This window comes from Vombatus ursinus, unplaced genomic scaffold, assembly GCF_900497805.2.
Source record: "Vombatus ursinus unplaced genomic scaffold, bare-nosed wombat genome assembly UNPS02014809.1, whole genome shotgun sequence".
Classification (NCBI taxonomy): domain Eukaryota; kingdom Metazoa; phylum Chordata; class Mammalia; order Diprotodontia; family Vombatidae; genus Vombatus; species Vombatus ursinus.
The window spans coordinates 2,189,447-2,214,245 of NW_020954587.1; the positions used below are offsets into that span (position 1 = coordinate 2,189,447).

At 35.8% G+C, this 24,799-nt stretch overlaps 1 protein-coding gene across 1 annotated transcript in view; it reads right to left on the reverse strand.

The window, feature by feature from the left end:
- Nucleotides 1-24,799, reverse strand: part of CFAP47 (cilia and flagella associated protein 47) — an 857,531-nt gene that overhangs the window by 593,126 nt on the left and 239,606 nt on the right. Inside the window, exon 32 of the mRNA XM_027875456.1 lies at nucleotides 22,836-23,028. Within this exon, the coding sequence (XP_027731257.1) occupies nucleotides 22,836-23,028 (193 nt within the window). The remainder of the gene's footprint in view (nucleotides 1-22,835; nucleotides 23,029-24,799) is intronic.

Genomic DNA, 24,799 nt, shown 5'->3' on the forward strand with positions numbered 1-24,799 from the left:
AGTCAGTGCCAGCTTTTAGTATGACTCAACGAAATGAAACAATGAAAGAATGGAGAAAGACAGAATTTGGAAAATATTAGATTTATAAAAAAACCAAGAGACCTTTTGGGGGCTACTGGGACCTTTGCAGAGAGGATTCCTCTTCAAATAGAGTTCAGCTCTATTTGAACTAGCTGGGTCCCAATTACTGCAAATAAGAAAGGGATTCTCCTAAAGTGGCCACGTCTTTTGAATTCATGTAGTTTATTTCTATTGGGCTGGAACCAATTGCCATATTTAACATAATTATAACTTCAAATAGTACAAATTTGAATACATGTGCCTATTTCAGGGGGTTCACTATTCTCACTAATTGGGACTGTTATTAGCTTACTAGTAGAAATCATTCAAGAATTAGAAGAGCGATATTTATGCTAAGAATTGGGGTGAAGCCAATGATTGCAGAAGAGCAGGAGGCTGCCAAAGATGCTATTAGGCAGGCCATAAAGAAGTTTGAGAGAATTAAGGATAGCTAAATAACTTACCCAGAAAATCAGACAACTGCGTACCCTGGAATGTGGCTGAGAAGTCAAGCCAAAATATTAAAAAAAAAGAGGTAGAAGGCTTGCCAGTAGTTGAAAGCCTGATATAATTGCTATCTTGGAGGGCTAACCAATGAGACTTGAGACTTTCTGGCTATAAAACAGGTAGATGCAGAAAGTATAAGATATAACATTATACCTGAGTGATAACAATGAGTAAGAGGGAAAAATATTCTAATAATAATAGCTAACATTTATATAGGACCTACTATATGCCAAGCACTGTGCTGAGCACTTTACAATTAATAGCTCATTGAATCCTCAAAACAACCCTGAGAGGTAGATAGGGAAATTGAAGCAAGCAGAGATTAAATGATTTGGCCAGGGACATATAGCTAGTAAGTTTTTGAGGTCATGTTTGAACTCTCGTCTTTCTAACTCCAGGCCAGGCACTTCATCCACTACACCGACTATAAAATGAGGGCATTGGATAAAATAACCTCTAATAGTCTCTAATAGCCCTTAAAGAACTAACTTTCGATGATTCTACATCATAGTAATCATAGTAACTTCAAATATCATGAAAGCTGTCAAGACTATATATGTGTGTATGTATGTGTGTGTCTGTATACATGTATATATATGTATATGTATATATATACAGACACACACACGTATATATTCACAGCATTTGTACACCCAAGAAAATACTTCAATATCCTAATAATATAAATGTAGTCATTTCTATTCATAAGAAATTAAAGTTATTACTTCATCAAAAACATTTTATAATGATTGCAATTTAAATGCAAAGTATTATTTCTTCAGAACTGCTCTTTCCAAACAGAGTTCAAAAGTACTATTTTGAGGATTGTGCTAAATGGGGAATCAAATGAAAACACTTAGTAATGACAGAAACATTAATGAATGCTTCAAATTTGTCTGTGGCTGACTTCAGAGCTACAAGACTATTAGAGAAAAATAAAATTTCCATTAGCCTTCTAAAACTCCTCCTGAATCAAAGGGTCAAGAGGAATTACTCACAGAGCACTTTAGCAGAGGCACACCCACTGAATGAAGGTGCTCAGGTGGGAAGAAAAAAAATGCTGATGGGAAAAAAATTTTATACTTAATGTTCATGATTCGGTAGTACTTAAAGATACATAATTCAAGGTGCTAGCACAAATAGAAGGTTAGGTGTATGAGATCAAATGTGTATTCTGTCAAATCCTCACTACTAATCAGTCATCTCAAAGACTTTCTTATTCATATCAAGCAGATGGTCATTTATTAAGTGAAAAATATCTCAGAACAAATGCCTGTATAACAAGGTATGTAGGCCAAAGGGCTTTCAAACATAGGGAAATTATTTATTATTATTATAAGCTCTCACCTCTAGTTATTAAAACATCATGTGGCTGCAAGGCAAGCTGCTTTATCACTGGTCTGGAACAGAAGGGGGAAGGGAACAAGCATTTTAAAGTACCTATCATATGCATAGGCACTGTGCTAAGGACTTTACAAATATTATCTCATTTGATCCTTATACAACCCGATAAGGTAGGTGCTGTTATTATCCTCATTTCACATTTGGGAAACTGAGGCAGACATAGGTTAAGTGACTTTCTGAGGGTCACCCAACTAGTAAGAGTCTAAGGCCAGATCTGAACTCAAATCTTCCTGATTTTAGGCTTAGCACTCAATCCATTGTACCATCTAGCTGCCTTGGGAGAAGGTGACCAGGGAAACTCTTCAGATGTTATAGATCTGTTCCTGATAAAACAAATTTCTGTTTCTGATTCAGTGGAGAGGGTTCAAATGGTGTCCCATCTTCCAGTGTATTTCCACCCCAAGTCATTTTACACACTGCCACCAAACTATAAATCTTCAAGCAAAGCCTTGCTGGATATATCATAGAGCCATGGTATCAAAAAAATAGAAATAAAGAGGCCACTGAACCGTACATAAGAATCCCAATGGTTAACATGTTGATTTAGAAAAACACATATTCACATTATCTATGTTCTATTGTATTATTATTTATTTTGTTAACTATTTCCTAATCACATGTTTATCTGCTTTCACAGGTGCATGCAGTCATGTTTGATACCTCTGTTGTAAAAGGTAGCATTAATCAGATGAAGCTTGGATCACTGGGCTTCTGGGTTCCCTTCCAACTCTGAGATTCTGTATTTGTGCATTCTCCCTAAGACTGATTTCATCATGTTCCTCCTCAAGAATCTTCTATGGCTCCTGAATTTCTACAGGATAAATTCCAAATTATTATAGTAAGAAAGCTAGAAAGATGGGAGAGAAGGGTTTATATTTGATACGGGAGTTTGCAGAGTTGTAGGGTGACACAGTTCAAATCTGCCCTTCAGGACGTTTTGGCTGCTTAGTGAAGGATGAACTGGTGTGGGAAGACGTTTGTGGCAGGGAGATTGATTGTCAGGGTGGTGGCAGTATCAGACAAGAGAAAGGGCACATCCAAGAGACGAGTGTGAAAATGATAGGTCTCAGCAACAAATTGGATGGAGGCAGGCAGTGGAGGACGGGGCAGTGAAAGAGTGTGTAGAGTCAAAGATAGAACTGGGGTTGTGAGAACTGTGGGACTGGGAAGATAGTTATGCTATCGACAATAATTGGGAAGTGTGGAAGGCGAAAGGGTTTGAGGGTAAAACAATAAACTCAGTATTGGACATACTGAATTCAAGATGTGGATAAGATGAACATCCAGTTCTGGACATCTAATAGGTAGCTGGAGATGAGAGACTTGAGGGCAATAGAGAGATCAGTGCTGAAGGAGTAGATCTGAGAGCCATCATCATAGAGATGATAACTGAATCCATGGAAGCTGATGAGATCCCAAATGAAGTAGAACAGATGGAGAATACAGAGGGCCCAGGACAGAGTCTGTGAGACACCCATGTTTGGGGGGCAGGACCTGCATGAAGAAGCAAAAGAGACTGAAATATGTGGTCAAAAAGGTAGGAGAAGGACTAAGAGAGTCTAGTGTTGTGGAGACCTAGAGAGAAGAGAGTATCAAAGGGAAGAGGGTTATTTGCACTGTCACAGGTTGCAGAGAGGTCAAGAAGGATGAGAACTGAGAAAGGGCCCTGAGATGTGGCAAGTAAGAGATCATTAGTGACTTTGGAGAGAGTCCTTAGCCTAGGGTCCATGAACTTTTAAAAATATTTTGATACCTGTATTTAACATGATATTGGCTCCTGTTGTCTCTATCTGCCTCAGTTTTCTACCTGTGAGATGGGGATAATGACAGATAGCACCTACCTCCCAAGATTGTTGTGAGAATAAAATGAGATAATATTTGTAATATTTGTGATCGTTAAAGTGCTAAACAAATGCTATTATTATCATTATTCTATATATTTAAAAGCATTATTCTGCAGAGAGGTCCAAAGGACGTGGGCTGCAAGGTGGTGTCAGACACTTGCTATCTGTATGACCCTGACCAAGTCACTTAACCCTATTTGCCTCAGTTTCCTCATCTGGAAAATGAGATCAAGAAGGAAATTGCAAACCATTCCAGTATCTTTGCCAAGAAAACCTCAAATGGGGTCACAAAGAGTCAGAAAAGATGGAACAACAACAACTATAGGATTCACCATATTGCCAGAGAAGATTATGACACAAAGAAGATTAGGAATTCTTGTTCTATTTAGAGGAGTTTCTTTTCACCTCCTGCACTAAGAGATAAAACTTCAGGACAAATTAAGGAGGGTATAAGGAAGAGGCCATTTATGATATATTTGGTAGTGAATGGAGTGGTAGGAAAGGAAGGGAATTTGCAATTGCAAAGAAACAATTATATTCAAATTGCACACACGTTTTATTTTTCTAGTTTGTAGTGACTATTATAATGTCACTGTAGCATATTCTATTATTTTACATATTCATTTGCTAAGACTGTGAAAGAACTTTTTAATAAGTCCATGTTCTACAGACAGCAAAATGAAAAATAGAAAGTAGATTTATACATAATTAAAACAATTTTATGCTTTAAACTATCAGGCTGAACGAGTCTTTTTGGCCAAAGACTCTCATTTTTGACCAAATGTACAATCTTCCTGTGATGTCCAGAAAGAGAAAAAGATGAGCTCAGTAAACTTACCATAACTCACGTTGTATTTTGCAATTCAAGCCAGAGTCTCCATTTGGCATCTCACCAACACACCTTTACTCTATTTAATCATGGCTAATATAAATTTCTTATGATGAAACTCATACATTTTATATGATATGATGAAATGTAACTACAGTTGCTTTGACTGTTAATATATGTTTACCTAACATTATGTATTAAGTTCCCTGTGTCAGTACTTGTGTATGTGAGGTCTATAAAGAAAACTAAAAAGAGTAATTGGGTCAGTACTTATAGATGTTATTTGATTACTCCTTTTTTTGATAATAAGGTCTAAGATTGTTCCAAATTCTTTCATACTTTTCCCCTCCTTCAGATACATTGAAAATCAATCCCTGACATCCTCTTTAACTGATTTAAATGGCAAAAATTCAAAAGTACCAGATTCTCCATTTGCCCTAAGGAAATATATATTAAGATCCCTTTTTCTTCAAATCATATTAACAATTCTACCTCCTTCTCTTTCTATTTGCCTGAATTTGTCTGTTTTCCTTCATTCCCTCACCCTACTCCAATTTCTTCTCTTATCTAATAGGTTACCTTTTTCTCCTCCCCTCCCCCTTGAACACTTTTCTTCTATTTCCCTTAATGCTGACTATTTTTTCTAAATATTACCATTATGATTTTTTTTAAATTTCACATCACAATCAGCTTTCATTTAGCATCTCTTAGGTGCTATACGTTTTATGTAAGAAAGAGAAGTAGTGTGTGCTAAAAAAGAGCACTGGGTTTTCATCTCAGTTCTTCCACCAACTGGAGGTGTGACTTCAGGCAATAAATTTAATCTTCACGTGCCTATTTTCACATCTACAAATTAAGAAAGGAAAATTATTTGAATAATCTTTATGGTCTTTTCCAGTATTTCCAGAATAAGTAATGGAGTTTTAATGGCTCACTTATACTGAATAGGGATGAGGTCCAGAGGAACCTAGGGAAAGCCCATGGTACACAATACTTATACTGTATTCCTCTTTCCATTCTCTATCTTCATAATCATCTTCATAAATATGATAATTGAACCCATGGAAGTTGGTGATATCACTAAATAATATATAATGGAGTAAAAACAGAAGGAACAGAACCTAAAGGGATACCCATATGCAGTGTGCATGATGGGAATGAAGATACAGCAAAAACCAGATTTGAGCTCAGGGTTTCCTGACTCCTCATTCAGTGCCCTATGAACTCCAGCACCAAGCTAGCCACCAACAAGTACAATAATGAATGAATCTACCAACTATTTTTCCTTTTTATGGACAATAGCTGTCACTTAATCGAAGAATCTTGGAACTGGAAGAAATCTTAGTCCAATCTTGATTCCATCGCAGGAATTTTTTCTTAAACCTTGCTAACTGATGGCCATCACACCACTACTTGTATATCTACGTTCAGTGATTGAAAGCTTTTCAAGTCAGCCTACTGCATTTATAGGCAGTACTAATTGTTATGAAGAATTTTATAGGATCTTAAAACATGGCTAAGTTCAATTACAAAAAAAAATGATTAGGTCTGAAGGAGATGAGAAGATAAATAATACTATAAGATATTCTTTGGTCAAAAAAAGATACCCATTGGTTCTAGTTCTATCCTCTGAAGTTACAAAGAATAATTCTAATACTTCTACCATTTGTTGTTGTTCAGTCATCTTTTCAGGTTTGTCTGTCTCTTTGTGACCCTATTTGGGGTTTATTTGGCAGAGATATTGGAGTGTTTTGCCATTTCCTTCTCCAGCTCATTTTACAGATGAGGAAACTGAGGCAAACGTGGTTAAGTCACTTGGTCAGGGTCACACAGCTAGCAAGTACATGGAGGCCACATCTGAACTCAGGAAGATAAGTCTTCCTGACTCTAGGCCTGGCATTCTATCCACTGTGCCACATAGATGTTCTCTACCATTTGAGAATCTTTCGTATAGCTGATGATAGCCTTGAAAATATACCCTAAATTTTCTTTTCTCTGGACTAAAGATACCCCAATTCCCTCAACTACTTCTTAAATGATATGCCTTGTGTCTTCAGTATCCTGGTCACTTACCTCTGGTTGCTTTCTGGTTTACCAATGTCTCTTTTAAAGTGCAGTGCTCTAAATTGAATTCAATATTGCGTGAGTAGTCTAATGTAATTATGACTTTCCATGATGGTGTAAACTTGCAATAATTATTTTAGGAGACAAATCACACTGTTGGTTTACAGTGCTTGTGTCTAACTGAAAGTTTGGCCTCTTTTTTCAAATAAATTACATTAAAGTATCCTGTAACCTGAGAAATTTATTTTTTTGCTTCTAAATACCAATCTTCCTATTTATCACTACTAAATGCAATCCTATGGGTTTCAGCACACCATTCCAGCCTGTGGATATTTTTGTTTTGTCTTGTTTTGCAGCCTGATTGTCCTTGACCATATCATTCTATTTTGTAAGGTGCAAAGAGTCATAGGCATGCCTTCTATACCTTCAAGTTACTGACACAAATGTTGGCTAAAACAGGATCAAGGACGAAGTTTTGTTCCACATAAAAAGAGAATCCTCATACCCATTTGTTAATCAACATTGCTTGAGTGTGTTTGTTCAAGCAGTTATGAACCCACTTAACTACAAAATTATTTTCTGTCTAGCCTAAAGTAGGTTCAAAGGCTTAAAAATGCAACAAGCACTCAAAGATTAAAAATTGCAATTAAAAACCACTTTCCTAAATCAAGGATTAAAAGAATCAATTAAAAGGATGTATGGTTTTCAGTGACACTCAACTTCTCCTGGACAATAAGCATAGCCGGGAAAGGACTCTCCAGACAGCAATAATGACAGGCAAGGTGAACATTCTAAAGCCAAGTACTCCTGAGTCCCCCTGAAATATCAAGGAAACAAAATGGCCTGCCTGCCCTCTTCAATGACCATACAGCATGCACAAAATAGGAGCTGTTCCTACCACAATAATCATTGAGCATTAGATCACCATCCTAAGATTATTTGTATTTATTTATTTATATAATATACGATATGATATTATACAATGTTATATACAATATAACATAACATATCATGTATACTATAATAATCTAAAAGATTATTAATAAAAGATTGACTTCATCAAATAAGTCACTGAAATCATTGACTGCTACTCTGCATTAGAAACCAAATGGAATAGCTTGCTGTTATTATGCAATATATTCTGAGTGACTGAACTGTATCACTATTTTGAAACTACCAAAAAATAAAGCTTTAGTTCTATATGAGTGGGTTCTGATTTGGCCATAAAACTTCCTAAACAATGTAAAATGCAGGATGAACTTCCATTCCTCTACCATAACTGTAAACAAAAAGAAGACTGTTACTGGGGATGTTAAATGTTATTCTCCCCAAATTAAATAATGATTGAAAGAGGTTGGTTAAAAAAAACATACACTTTTAAAGTTTCTTGATTTGCCATTTATTAATTTAACTTCAACAGTTCTTACACTTTGGCAAGTCCATATTATATCAGGAGACATTGTGACACACAGGATCATATGCTAAAGGTTCTCTCTAAAGAGGACCTCTACAAAGAACTTTGGCCACTTCAAATGCATACTTCTGCTTTTTATCTTTTCAAACAAAGTTAATAAGATTATGAAAGAGATTATTAAGTAACCATTGCCTATGAATTTATTGATGGCATTAAAATATAAATTAGTTTGGGTTAACTTGCCATTTTTATTATATTGGTCCTGCCTTACCCATGAATGATTAATATCTGTCCAATTATTTAAATCTTATTTTATTTGTGTAAAAATTTTTTATAATATTGTTTATATAGTTTCCTGGGTTTATTTTGGCAAGTGTCTTCCCAAGTATTTTATAAGTCTACAGTTATTTTAAATGGGGTATTTTTTATTATCTCTTCTTGCAGAGTTTTGTTTGTGATATATAAGAATGCTGAGGATTTATTTGGATTTACTTTACATCCTGCTACTTTGTGAAAATTAATTGTTTCAACTAACTTTTTCATTCAGTCTTTGGGATTTTCCAACAATATCAACATACCACCTGCAAAAATAGAGTCTTACACCTCATTCGCTATTCTGATTCTTTCAATTTCTTTTTCTTCCTTTATCAGAATTACTTGGATTTCCAGTACAATGTTGAATAATATTAGAATAATATTAATAACAATATTAGAATTCATTATTTGGTAAAAATTGTTGGAAAACTGAAAAACAGTATGGCAGAAACTGAGCATGGACCAACATCTCACAACATTTACCAACATAAGGTCAAAATGGATACATGTTCTGGACATAGAGATTTTACAAGAAAAATAGAAGAACATGGAACACATTATTTATCAGACTTATGGATAGGTGAACAATTTATGAATAAACAAGAGATAGAAAATTAAGTGTAAAATAGATAATTTTGAATACATTAAATTGAAAATTTTTGTACAAATACAATAAATATGGTTGAGATTAGAAGTATAATAAATACCCAAATTAACAATAAAAGACATATGAAGAAAGATGCTATCTGCATCCAGAGAAAAAGCTGATAAATAGAAGTATGTATAGTATAATTTTAGATATATATACCAATTTGTGTCTAATGGTAGCCATCTCTAGGGTGAGGGTAGGGGAGAGGGAAGAAAAAAAGAAATTTACATGATAATTGTGTTATATATTTGAAAGGAATAGCAAGTTATGCATAGTAGATTTACAGTTTCATGTACAATCATCTTTTTCATTGTACTATGTTATGAAAATGCTTGTTGTGTTCCATAAATTAAAAATAAAATTTATACCAAAAAAAGGAAATATCAAAAAGGCAAATTAAAACAAGTCTAAGGTACTACCTCACACATCTCAGATTGGCTAATATGATAGAAAAGGAAAATAACAAATATTGGAGAGTTGGAAGCCAAATACTTTTAAAGAGAGAGACAACATAAAAAGAGAGAGAGAGTAGGATAAACAGGGGGAAATAGGATAGAAGGGAAAAAATCATAACCGTGAAAAATTTTTTCCAGTATTTGTCTAATAAAGACATTAGTTCTCCAATATGTAAAGAACTGAATCAAATTTATAGGAATAAAACCCATTCCTCAATTGATAAATGGCCAAAGGATACAAACAGGCAGTTATCAGATGAAGTAATCAAAGCTATCTCTAGTCATATGAAAAACAATACTCTATATCTATTGGTTAGAGAAACGCAAATTAAAACAACTCTGAGCTACCAACATACACCTATCAGATTTGTTAATATGACATAGAAGGAAAATGACAAATGTTGGAGGATTTGTTAGAAAATTAAAACACTAATGCACTGTTGGTGAAGTTGTATACTGATTCAACCATTCTGGAAAGCAATTTGGATCTATGCCCAAAGGACTATAAAACCATGCATGCCCTTTGACCAAGCAATAACACTACTAGGTTTGTATCCCAAAGAGATAAAAAAGGGAAAGGACCTGAGTGCATAAAAATTTTATACCAACTCTTTTAGTATTGGTAAAGAATTAGCAAACTGTGAATGACTTAGCTATTCTCAGCAACACAATGATTCAAGCCAGTTTTGAAGGACTTATGATAAAAAATGCTCTCTATCTCCAGAGAAAGAAATGATGGAGTCTAAATGCAGATCAAAGCACCCTTTTTCTTTACTTTATTTTTCTTGGGATTTTTTCACTGTTTTCTTTCACAACATAACATGAAACATCTTTTGCATGACTGCACATATATAACTTAGATCAAATTACTTGCCTTCTCAGTGGCAGGGGCGGGGGTGGGAGGGTAGGAGAGAGAGGGAGATAATTTGGAACTCAAAAAATTTTTTTAAAGGAATGTTAAAAATTTTACCTATAATTGTGGGAAAAAAAAGTTAGGTTAAAAAAAGAAGAGGCATGAACATCTTCCTTGGTGGTTCATCCTAAAGACCGGGGGATCTTTTCATTTGACTTGAAGTAGGAATTTTCCATAAGTGTTGTCTCCCTCATGTGAGCACTTTAGAGCAGAAACTGTCTTGCTTTTCTGTTTGTATCCCCAGTGCTGAGTCAATGCTTTGAATATCTGTTTAATCATGTCCAACTCTTCATGACCCCATTTGGGGTTTTCTTAGAAAAGATACTGGAGTGGTTTGCCATTTCCTTCTCCAGCTTATTTTACAGATGGGGAAACTGAGGCAAACAGGATTAAGTGGCTTGCCAAGACACATAGCTAGTGTCTGAGGCCAGATTTGAACTCAGAAAGATGAGTCTTCCTGACTTCAGTTCTGCACCACCTAGTGACCCCATTTTTCACATAATAATGCTTCATTTATTCACGCAAGCAGGAAGCAGCTCCAAGGAGTGTGGGGACCTCTGGCAACAGAGAAGAGAGCCAGCTATGGAAGAAGAACTCAGCTTTTGAGAAAAAAATGTTTTTCACCTCTTGCAGGGTTGGAAGGAGAGGACTTCCGTCTTTTCCAACTTTAGAATCTGGCCTAAGAAACAGGTGGATTTCATGGTGACAGAACAATTAGGAGGGAGAATGAGCCAGAAAAATAAAAGAAACATTTTATATCTCCGTCCCACTCTTGTCTATCTTTACTATTTATGTGACCCTGGGCAAGTCACTTAACCTCTTATGGTTATTGGGAGGATCAAATGAAATAATATTTATAAAAGCACTTAACACAGTGACTGACACAGAGTAGGTGTTATGTAAATGTATATTTTCTTCCCTTTCTTTTCCCCGTCCCTTCTAATGGCAGGGACCACTGGGTCAAGGCAAGACTTGGTAGGGACCAGAGGCAGCTCACATCCAGTACTTTAAGAGATTCTGGAGATTTTTACATACATTCTGGGGACTAGTGGTTATTCATTCATATTCTGTTTTCTACCTTTTAGTAATATTTTCTTCCATAGTATTGTGTGAATTGTGTTCATGGCCTCCATGTTCTCACAATGCTTTAGGCCAGGAGAGCCTCACTTATTGAGTAAAATGCTCTGATAAGTGTATTTTCCAGAAGACTGCACATAAGCTTTGTAACATGGCAACATCACTGATTTGACTGGAGAAGCAAACTTCTAGGGGATAAAGTTGAAAAAAGAGGATAGGAAGCTCTTGGGGGCTGTGAGATATAGGAAGTCAATAGTCACAAGGGGCTTGAGGGAAATAATTGAAGAGACATGGTGATGATAGGGAGAGATACAATGAAGAGCTTGTATTTGGGTGCCTGAGAAGTCAAGAGCCCTCCCCAGGTATTAGTGGTAAGAACAGTCAATAGTATTTTTTGCACTGTGGAATGAAGACTGAGAGGAAAGAGAACAATCAGAGTGGTTTATAGCCATGTGGTATGGGTGCTAAAAAATGTTTGCTATCAAATTTAATTCCATCTCATTTACCATTCTGTTAAGTTTTAATTATATGTCTTTTTGCTCTAAATTCAAGTGTTATTTGGTTTAATGTAATGTAGACATTCATTTGAATGAGCACTTAGAATTATATTTGAATAGATGGTGACAAAAATAGTATACTGAACCTGGGAAATAGTGAAGGGTCCGAGAGTCACATGGAAGACCTGTAGGGACCAGGGCTATATTTGCTTAGTGTGAGAATCAGTATAGTAAGGGTTGGGGGAGGGAAGCAGAGTACATTGTCTCAGATGGAGACAATGATCTGAATACCTGAAAGTATATTATAGATTTCATGTCATGAAATAGAAGAAATCCCAAATTAAACCTCAGGTCCCCAAAGCAAATGAAATCATGGAATCATGAATGTCAGAGCTGGAAAAAACCTTAGAGATACTTCATTTAAATGCTTCAATTGTTGTTTTATCATTCTTTTTTCTTTCTTTCTTTTTTGTTTAACAACCACTAGCCTCCCCTTGCTCCTGAAACTCCCTCTCCGAAATAAAAAAGGAAAAGAAAACCTTTTATAACAAGTATACCTAATCAAACAAAATTAATTGCCATATTGTCAATATCTGAAAATGTTCATTTCATTCTGCAACTTGAATGTCACCTCTCTGTCAGGAGATCAGTAGCATACTTCATCATAAGTCTTCTGGAGGTCACTGCATAAATTAGAGTTCTTAAGCCTTTAAAAGGTGTTTGTCTTTACAATATTCTTATTGTATAAATTATTCTCCAGGTTCTACTCACTATAGTCTGTATTAGTTTATCATTCTTCCCAGGTATCTCTGAAATTTCCCCTCCCTGTTCATGTATAATCTGTTCAGCTCTTCTGTAAGTAATGTATATCCCCTTATTCTCCAGTCTATTTCTATAAAAAGAGGCTTCCTATAAATATATTTGTATGCATGAGTGCTTTTCTTCCTTCTATGATCTCTTTGAGGTAGAAACCTAGTTGTGGTATCATTGGGCTGAAGGGTATAGCATTTAGTGACTTTGGGGATATACTTCTAAATTGTTTTCCAGAATGGCTGGGATAATTCCAAAATTTACCAACAGTGTATTAACATGTGGCTGTTTTTCCAAAGTCAATCCAACAATGGTATTTTCCTTTTCTGTCATCTTCAACAATCTGATAGGTATGAACTACAGCCCCAGAGTTGTTTAATTTGTGATTTCTCTTATTAGTGACTTAGAGCATGGTATCTTATCCTGCCAGGTGATCTTCAGAACCTTCCTAAGACAATTCAAATGGAAGTGATACAGTTTCCTGGCATGGCACTGATAGACTGTCCAGGTTTCATAGGCAATCAACAATTAGTTCAGCTCTCTAGCTTGGATTTCTTCCTTTGAAAACTGCCTGTTGATCTCCTTCAATATGACCCTGTTGAGGAATGGCTGCCATATTTCTATATTTTAACCAAGTCCTTATGTACCTTGCATATAAGAATTTTTTTTAAATAGCTGCAAAGTTGTTGGGGTATTGTTTTGTTTTGTTTTTTTTCTGGTTAACTGTTTTCCTTTTCATTTCAACTGTACTGATTTTGTTTATGCAAAATCTCTTCAATTTTATGTAATCAAAATTCTCCTTTTAACTTCTTAAGCCCTTTCTATCACTTGTTTAGTTAGCAATAATAATTTGCATATATGTTTTGAAATTATATTTCCCATTTCCACCACCCTTGAATATTCCATTTAGAGCACTGAATAGGCCTCACAAAGGTAAGCTTAAGCTGAAGGAGAAATAAAAACTCAGGTGATTCACACAAACAGAGCTGACCAGTTTCCCTAATGCTTCAGCCCCAACAATACCAATAATTCCTTTACACTTTTGTCTTTGGGAAAGGTGGGGAAAAAATGAAGAAAGAGGGTGAAAAAAAATATAACATAATAGGTATGTAATAAATTAACTCTATTCAGAAAAGGAGAAACATAATTAAACCCAATTAAAATCATAATTCTGGCTAAAGCACTACTTATAAGGAAGGCAAGTTAAGCAAAATAAATAGGTTTGAATTCTGCCCAGATAAAAGGTTGCTAAAGATTCTTGGAGATGAGTTCAATTATATCTTTACAAGGTAGGCCCATATGTCTAAGGCTGGCCAGGAGTTAAACTAGCCCCTGTGATAGTGCACAAAGGAAGTAATTGCTTGTCTCAGTATGCTGTGTTTAATGAAACCACCCCAAAATCCTTCAGGTATTACTGAGTTATGTTCAATGGTTGTTGTCCTTCATTCTCTAAAAGGACGAAAATGACGTCATTAGGTTGGAGTCAAGGTACAGTGTTCCTGATTGTGGCTGATCAGACCAGTATGAGCTCAGGAGGCTCTACCACAGGTGGGGCACGAAAAGTCCACATGAATATTTGGAGTGGAGATGGCTAAATTTATGCATCTCATGTTTCTTTTGATCTACTGCAATTCTGCTTCATTCACAGAGCACAGAGCCTTCTTTGACACATCATGTTGAATGGTCCTTTGCCAGTGTCTCCCATGTCACAAAATTAGCTCCAAAGTTCTTCAGAGAGAGCTTGAGTGTCTTTGTATTGCTTCTTCTGACTTCCATGTGATCATGTGCAAAAGGAGTTCTCGGTAAAACAGCCTTTTAGGCAAACAGACATTTGGCATTTGAACAATGTAGCCAGACCACCGGAGTTGTACTCTGTGCAATAGAATTTGAATGCTTGACGGTTCAGCTGAAGAAAGGATTTCAGTGACTGGTATCTTATCCTGCCAGCTGATCTTCAGAACCTTCCTAAGACAATCCAAATGGAAGTGATACAGTTTCCTGGCATGGCACTGATAGACTGTCCAGGTTTCATAGGCATTCAACAATTAGTTCAGCTCTCTACACCTTCAGTTTGGTAGCAGTCTAACATCTCTTCTCTCCCACACTTTCCTTCAGAGCCTCTCAAACACTGAGCTAACTCTGGGAATGCCTGAGTCAACCCCATATTGTCAAGGTAAGTGAATTGATCCACAGCATTCAATATTTCTCCGTTTGCTGTAACCTATGGTTCCACATGTTGATGATGTGGTGCTAGCTGTTGGAGAACCTCTGTTTTCTTGGTGTTGATTGTTAGGCCAAAATTAGCATAAGCAGCAGAGAATCAATCCCTGTTTTGTTACATCTCAGCTTCAGTGGCTGAACTGAGTACACAATCATCTATGCACAAAAAATTATGCACCAACTTTCCCTCCTCTTTAGTCTTTCCTTGTAGCCTTTTCAAGTTAAATAATGTTAGCTACAGATACAACAGTCTATATTATATTGTTTTCTAATTAAGTCTCAAATTTGTCTCAGCACACTTTGTAGAATATAAAAAGCACAAATTTAGACAATACCAATTTTATAATTAAGTACACTTATAAATCTGTATTTGATTGTCCCAAATAAAATAAATTGTAACTTTAAATAACATTACCTTACATTTACATATAGCATCAGTTTTTAAAGGGCTCACATACATATGATTTCATTCAATATTCACAATCACCCAGTAAGATGGTCCAGACAACTGTCATGATCTCCATGTAATAGATGAGAAAACTGAAGATGCGAGAGTGACTTGTAAAAATCATGCAGCTAGTTTGTTTTTTTGTTTTTGTTTTATTTTATTTTATTTTATTTTTTATTAATTTTTTTGATTTATCAATAATCACTTCCATATGCTTTTGAGTTTAAAATTTCTCTCCCCCTTCCTCCCCACCACCCCCCGCCAAGATGGCCCACAATCTGATATAGGCTATACATTTACATTCATATTAAACATATTTTCACATTAGTGGTGTTGCAAGTAGAAATTAAAATCAATAGGAGGAACCATCAGAAAGAGGAAATAAAACTCAACAGAAGAGAAAAAAAAATAACAATTTGGCTTCCATAGTTCTTTCTTTGGGTGTGGATAGTATTTTCCATCACAAGGCCTCTGGAGATGTCTCAGATCCTTGTATTGCCAGGAAGGGTTAAGTTTATCAATATTAGTCATCACACAACATGGCTGTTATTGTGTACAATGTTCTCTTGGTTCTGCTCACTTCACTCAGCATCAGACCATACAAGTCTTTCCAGGTTTTTCTGAAGTCAGCCTGTTCATCATTTCTTATAGCACAATAGTATTCCATCACATTCATATACCACAACTTGCTCAGCCATTCCCCAATTGATGAGCATACTCTCAATTTCCAATTCTTTGCCACCACAAAAAGAGCTGCTATGAATATTTTTTGTACATATAGGTCCTTTTCCCATTTGTGTGATCTCTTTGGGATATAGCCCTAGAAGTGCTATTGCTGGGTCAAAGGGTATGCATATTTTTATAGCCCTTTGGGCATAGTTCCAAATTGCTCTCCAAAATGCTTGGATCATTTCACAACTCCACCAACAATGCATTAGTGTTCCAATTTTCCCACATCTTCTCCAACATTTATCATTTTCCTGTTTTGTCATATTGGCCATTCTGATAGGTGTGATATAGTACCTCAGAGTTGTTTTGATTTGCATTTCTCTAATCAATAGTGATTTAGAGCATTTTTTCATGTGACTATAGATGGCTTTAATTTCTTTATCTGAGAACTGTCTGTTCATATCCTTTGGCCACTTATCAATTGGGGAATGGCTTGTATTCTTATAAATTTGACTTAATTCTCTATATATTTTAGAAATGAGGCCTTTATCAGAGAGACTGGTTGTAAAAATTCTTTCCCAATTTTCTACCTTCCTTCTAATCTTAGGTGCATTGGCTTTGTTTGTGCAAAAACTTTTCAATTTAATGTAATCAAAATTGTCTATTTTGCTTTTCGTAATGTTCTCTATCTCCTGTTTGGTCATGAATTCTTCTGTTCTCCATAGATCTGAAAGGTAAACTATTCCTTGCTCTCTCAGTTTGCTTATAGTATCAGCCTTTATATTTAAATCATGTACCCATTTTGACTTTGTTTTGGTATATGGTGTGAGTTTTTGTTCTATGCCTAGTTTCTGCCATACTCTTATCCAGTTTTACCAGAAGCTGGGGTCTTCGGGTTTATCAAATAATAGATTACTATAGTCATTGACTACTGTGTCTTGCATACTTAACCTATTCCATTGATCCACCACTCTATTTCTCAGCTAGTACCAAGCAGTTTTGATGATTGCTGCTTTATAATACAATTTAAGATCTGGAATGGCTAGGCCACCTTCCCCTGCATTTCTTTTCATTGATTCTCTTGATATTCTGGACCTTTTGTTCTTCCAAATGAATCTTGTTATTATTTTTTCTAACTCTATAAAAAATTTTTTTGGTAGTTTGATTGGTATGGCACTGAATAAGTAAATTAGCTTAGGTAGAATTGTCATTTTTATTATATTAGCTCAGCCTACCCATGAACAACTGATGTTTTTCCAATTATTTAGATCTGATTTTATCTGCATAAAAAGTGTTTTGTAATTGTGTTCATAGAGTTCCTGGGTTTGTTTCGGAAGGTAGACTCCTAAATATTTTATAATGTCTACAGTAGGTTTAAATGGAATTTCTCTTTCTATCTCTTGCTGTTGGGCTTTGTTGGTAATATATAGAAATGTCAATGATTTATGTGGATTTATTTTATAGCCTGCAACTTTGCTAAAGTTGTTTATTATTTCAAGTAGTTTTTTTACTTGATTCTCTGGGATTCTCTAAGTATAACATCATATCATCTGCAAAGAGTGATAGCTTTGTTTCTTCTTTGCCTATTCTAATACCTTCAATGTCTTTTTCTTCTCTTATTGCTAAAGCTAATGTTTCTAGTACGATGTTGAATAACAGTGGTGATAATGGACATCCTTGTTTCACCCCCAATCTTATTGGAAATGTTTCTAGCTTGTCCCCATTACTTATTATGCTTGTTGAACATTTTAGATGGATGCTATTTATTATTTTAAGGAAGACTCCATTTATACCTATGCTCTCTAGTGTTTTTAATAGGAATGGGTGTTGTATTTTGTCAAAAGTTTTTTCTGCATCTATTGAGATGATCATGTGGTTTCTGTTAGTTTTGGTGTTGATATGATGAATTATGCTGATAGTTTTCCTTATATTGAACCAGCCCTGCATTCCTGGTATAAATCCTACCTGGTCATAGTGTATTATTCATGTGATAAGTTGCTGTAATCTATTTGCTAATATTTTGTTTAAAATTTTTGCATCTATATTCATTAGAGAAATTGGTCTTTAATTTTCTTTCTCTGTTTTGACTCCTCCTGGTTTAGGTATCAGCACCATATTTGTATCATAAAAAGAATTTGGTGAGATTCCTTCTTTACCTATTTTACCAAATAGTTTATATAGTATTGGAATTAATTGTTCCTTAAATGTTTGATAGAATTTGCATGTAAATCCATCTGGCCCTGGAGATTTTTTCCTAGGGAGTTCATCAATGGCTTGTTCAATTTCTTTTTCGGAGATGGGGTTATTTAAGTATTTTACTTCCTCTTCTGTTAATCTGGGCAATTTATATTTTTGTAAATATATATCCATTTCACTGAGATTGTCAAATTTGTTGGCATATAGTTGGGCAAAATAATTCCTAATTTTGTTTTAATTTCCTCTTCCTTGGTGGTAGTTTCACCCTTTTCATTCTTGATACTAGTAATTTGGTTTTCTTCTTTCTTTTTTTTTAATTAGATTAACCAAAAGTTTATCTATTTTATTGGTTTTTTCATAAAACCAGCTCTTAGTTTTATTTATTAGTTCAATAGTTTTCTTAATTTCAATTTTATTAATTTTTCCTTTAGTTTTCAATATTTCTAATTTGATATTTAATTGAGGATTTTGAATTTGTTCTTTTTCTAGTTCTTTTCAGTTGTATGCCCAATTCATTGATCTCCTCTTTTTCTATTTTATTTATGTAAGCATTTAGAGAGATAAAACTTCCCCTAAGAACTGCTTTTGCTGCATCCCATAAGTTTTGGTATGTTGTCTCATTACTGTCATTCTCTTGAATGAAATTATTGATTGTTTCTATGATTTGTTGTTTGACCCAATCATTTTTTAGGATTAGATTATTTAGTTTCCAATTATTTTTTAGTCTATCTTTCCATGGCCCTTTATTACATATAATTTTTATTGCATCATGATCTGAAAAGGATGCATTTACTATTTCTGCCTTTCTGCAATGGATTGTGAGGTTTTTATGCCCTAGTACATGGTCAATTTTTGTGTATGTGCCATGTACTGCCGAGAAAAAAGTATATTCCTTTCTATCCCCATTCAGTTTTCTCCAGACGTCTATCATACCTAACTTGCCTAATGTTCTATTCACCTCCTTAACTTCTTTCTTGTTTATTTTATGGTTAGATTTATCTAGTTCAGAGAGGGGGAGGTTGAGGTCCCCCACCAGTATAGTTTTGCTGTCTATTTCTTCCTGTAACTCCCTGAACTTCTCCTCTAAGAATCTTGATGCTATACCATTTGGTGCATATATTTTTAGTAATTATATTACTTTATTGTCTATGGTGCCTTTTAGCAGGATGTAGTTTCCTTCCTTACCTCTTTTGATAAGATCTATTTTTGCTTTTGCTTTGTCTGAGATCAGGATTGCTACCCCTGATTTTTTTACTTCAGCTGAAGCATAATATATTTTGCTCCAGCCTTTTACCTTTACCCTATATGTGTCACTCTTTTTCAAATGTGTTTCCTGTAAACAACATATTGTAGGATTATGGTTTTTAATCCAATCTGCTATAGGCTTCTGTTTTATGGGAGAGTTCATCCCATTCACATTTATAGTTATGATTACTATCTGTGACTTTTTCTCCATCCTTTCCCCCCCATTTATGCTTTTCTTTTTCCCTTTTCCTTCCCCCCCCCCACTAGTGTTTTGTTTTTGACCACCACCTCCTACGGTCTCACATCCCTTCTATTATCCTTTTCCCTTTTCTTTCCCTTTACCCTTATTGCTTCTTCCCTCCCTTCTATTCCCCCTCCCTTTTCTTTTCCCTTTTGCCTCCTACTACCTATAGTGCAAGTTAGATTTCTATACTTAACTGATTATGTTATTCTCTTCTTGAGCCAAATCTGATGAGAGTAAGGTTCAAACAATGCTCATCCCCTCCCTCCTTTACCTCTGCTCTAATAGGTTTTTGTGTCTTTTCTTGTAATGTAATTTACCCTTGTCTGCCTCCTTCTTTCTCAGTACATTTTCTTAGGTCAGACTAATACACTTACTTGGATCCATTTAACCCACTTGATCAAATTTTTTTTTATCATTACATCAAAGTGAACTTATATCCACCCCCTTTATGTATACTCCTTTAACATGGTATAATAACAATACAGTTCTCAAGAGTTGCAAGTGTCATCTTCCCTGGTAGGGATGTAAACATTTTGCCCTTATTAACAACATTTTGTATCTTTCTGTCCCATTTACCTTTTTATGTCTCTCTTGAATCTTGTACTTGAAGATCAAATTTTTTGTTGAGCTCTGGTCTTTTTATCAGGAATGTTTGGAAGTCCCCTATTTCGTTAAATATCCATCTCCTTCCCTGAAAAATCACACTCATTTTCACTGGGTAGTTAATCCTTGGCTGCATTCCAAGTTCCTTTGCCTTACGGAATATCATGTTCCATGCCCTATGGTCTTTTAATGTAGAGGCTGCAAGGTCCTGTGTAATCCTGACTGTGGTTCCATGATATTTAAATTGTTTCTTTCTGGCTGCTTGCAGTAATTTCTCTTTAATCTGGTAATTTTGGAATTTAGCTATTATATTCCTTGGCATTTTCAATTTGGGATCTCTTTCAGGCAGGGAGCGATGGATTCTTTTTATAGTTATTTTGCCTTCTGGTTCTAGGACTTCAGGGCAGTTTTCCTTTATGATTTCCTGAAGGATATTGTCCAGGCTCTTTTTTTCATCATGACTTTCAGGTAGGCCTATAATTTTTAAATTGTCTCTCCTGGATCGATTTTCCGGGTCAGCTGTTTTACCCATGGGGTATTTTACGTTTTCATCTATTTTTTTCATTTTTTTTTCTGTTTGACTGATTCTTGCTCTCTCATAGAGTCATTAGTTTCCATTTGTTCAATTCTATTTTTTAACATATTGTTTTTTTTTCTGTTAGATTTTGTACTTTCTTTTCCAATTGGTCAATTGTATTTTTAAGGAATTTATTTTCTTTATTGTACTTTTTTTCCAATTGGCCAATTGTGTGTTTTAGGGACTTGTTTTCTTCAGTGTGCTTTTTTTCCAATTGGCCAATTGTACTTTTAAAGGACTCCTCTACCTCTCTCATTTGACTTTTAAAATCCTTCTTGAGTTCTTCTAAGAAGGCTTTTTGGGTTTCAAACCAGTTCATTTTCCCTTTTGTTATTGCAGTTGTGGGTTTGATGACAGTGTTGTCCTCTTCAGAATTTCTGTCTTGATCTTCACTCTTCTCATAATAAGAATCTACCGTAAGTTTCTTTTTACTCATGGTGTTTCTTTATTCCCTGGACTTTACAGAGATTAAACTCTCCGGCTGGGGAGCAGAGGGCACTGACCCAAGCTTCTTGTGTTGGTAGCCTAGGTTTTAGTCACTGGCTTTGGGAGCTGGGGCCTCTTATGTTGGCAATTGGAGGCTGTAGGGTTCTGGCAGCTTATCTGGTGTTGGGCTGGAATCAGCAAAGCTAGGATTTTCATGTAAATCTAGGTTGCCTGCTTTTCCTTTCCTTTAGCTTTGTTTAGCTCCTTTTAGATAAGTGCTGCCAGGTGTTTATCTGCCTGGGGCCCCTTGCAGTGCTGCTTCCCTTATTTCCGTTGAGGTACTGGAAGACTTCTTTACTTTAGAATGCCAAGGCACCTGGTGGTTTTCTGAGCTGGTTTCCACCAGTTACCCCACCCTCACTGAGGCACTCGGAGGTACAGCTGTTGGCGTTTGCCTGCTCGACCACCTGGGCTTCAGGATCTCCTCCTGGTTGGCAGTTGGAGGCTGTAGGGTTCTGACAGCTTACCTGGTGTTGAGCTGGAATCAACAAGGCTGGAACTTTTTGGCACCTCTAGGTTGCTTTCTTCAGCTCCTTTCAGACGAATGCTGCCAGGTGCTTATCTGCCTGGGGCCCTTTGTAGTGCTGCTTCCCTTATTTCTGCTGAGGCACTGGGAGACCCATTTGCTGTAGAATGCTGAGGCCCCAGAATCTCCTCCTGGTGTGCTAAAGTGGGTCTTTCCACTATCTGGCTGGGCGACTCCTGTTTCGTACTGCTCCCCTTCCCCTAGGGTAAGAGGGGCCTTTCCCGTTAATCCCTCTAGCTACCTGGGCTACTGCATTGCTGCTCCCCGTCTTTCTTCTGGTTCAGCTGTTCCAGGGTTTTTTTTCTGTGGTGATATTTTCTGAATTTTCAGAGGCTGATAGGGGATGGTGAGAGCGACTACCTTTTTACTCCACCATCTTGGCTCCCAGAAGCAGAAACTGCAACTAGTTTATTAAAGAGTCATAACTAAAACCAATGCCATCAGGCTCCCAGAATAGAAACGATTAGAGCCAGAAGTCTTCTTAGTTCCCATTCGGTTGATTTTCTCTGCTACATCAAATAAGTAATTGATTAAATAAGTGTGTATGTATGTATGTATGTATGTATGGGATAAGATGACAAGACAATATTTGAAGAGAAGCTAGAGAATCATGATGTTTAGCAATATATAAAATAGACAAGAATCTTTATGCATGTTATTAATTAAATGCATGTATGTGTATATACACAAATTCATGTTTATGTGTATACACATGCATATATACATATTCATGTTTAGGTGTATGTGTATATACCTATATACACAGTCACATAATAAGCTCACCTTTATCACAGTTTTTCCATATCTTGCATCTGGTACTCTCATAATTTGTATTCATCCAACTCAGCAGAGTCCTTTCAGGTTTTGAGTATATGTTACTAGACAAAAAGTGTGGGTCGATCCTTGGAGTATTCTGAATGTTTATGGCAGGCATCTTACTGCTACTCAATGGTACTATCCGAGAAAGAACAAGCACCTGCAATGATGAGAGAAAAAAATCATTTTCACAAAACCTGGACATAGTGACAAGATGGCAAAAAATATTTGAAGACAACTGAGGAACTACGATGTTTATTAATTCATAAGAAGGGGAGATGAACTTTGTGGCGTAGATAAATGTGTCTTTTCCGAAGACAAGTGGAGGGTCTTGATGGACTCATAGTCACACAATCTAGAGGCTGAAAGTGATCTTAGAGCCAGTTAGTCCATCTCCCATCTAAAACATAATACAATGTGTACAATATCTCCAACAGGGGACTGTCTGTGCTGTATGTAGACCTCCAGTGAAAGAGAACTCACTATCAATTTTGCATTTGACAAGAGCACCAGGAATAACTTTCGTCCACAGGGAAATTGCATTTTATATCAAAGGAAGAGTCAGGAAATTGTATAACATTAATGTTTACTCAGACCAAAATTTTCTGATTCATAAATAAGAATAGTATGTCAGTCTCTTGTATCAAGAGAAAAACATTAGTTGATTATAAAGATAGAGCCAAAGATAGGGACTTTCTTTTTTTCTGAAAGGACTCTCTAAACAAAAGTGGTAAAGATTAGAAGATGTTGAGTAAGGAATACCATTTTTAACTAGACTCCATAATTCTTTGACTTTCAGGTGAGCAGAGTTAGAAGAGAATTCTATGGACATCTAGGTCAACACATATCTAAGAAAGAATAAAAATATTCTGTATAATGTGCCAAAAAATGATCATTCAGACTTTGTTCAAAGACTCTTAATGAGAAGAAACTCACTACCCCTTGAGACATATCATACTTCTGCATGGCTCAAATCATCAAGCCTAATTCTTAAAAATAATTTTTCTGTCACCTCTCTTAATGGCAGATTGTCTTTTCCCTCTATTGCTCTCAGTATGCCTGAGCCTTCTAGACTGATGTTTCAAATCTGCTGCTGTACTTGTTGTTTGATCCTTGTTCACAAAGAAGACTAATGACATCCCAAGGGTAACGTCTTCATTTGCACATGAATTGGATTTAAGTGAGGCAGAGCTACACAAGGGCATCAGCTTCACACTCTCTTCCAGAGTCATCAAATTCCAGTGAGCAAGACATAAGTCAAGACAACTGGTGATGGCCTGGGATGAAGTAGGTGACCTTGGCCTTTCGAAATTAAGGTCTATCCCAGGCCTCAGTTTGTCTGCAGCAATGCCCTTTCAATAAATAAGGGCTAGGTAAAAATTAAGACAAAAGATGACCTAATTTGATGGCTTAGAATTTAGGAATAATAAGTAATTCAATGCCTAGGTTTACACCAAAAAAACTTGTGAGGAAAATAAAAATAAATAGGTTCTGTGAGAAAGCCTCTCCTTGCAAATAAAATGAATGAATTTTAAGATGCTATGGAATCTCTTTTAGCTGTGCAGAAGCCATTTTTTTCTACTTTTCCCCTACTTACCATCCTTATAACTTTCCAAAGCTAAGTGCCCCTCCTTTTCCATGACTTTCCCAAAGTGTTTTTTTTTCCTTATAAGAATTAAAACTCTTTGAGCGTAATGACTGTCTTTGCTTTTATATTAGTATCCCAAGTTCTTAGCACAGTGCTCAATACATAGTAAACACTTAATAAATGTGTTGTCATTCACTTGCTCATTCATTTATTCATTTCCCTTTTTTTAAATGAAGTTCCTATTTTTCAGAAAGAGAGGGTTTCCAGATGTCTGTATATGTGGGGTATCATTATAAACCTATTTATTTTCTATTAGCAATGGAATAAAAAGAGTTTCAAATAT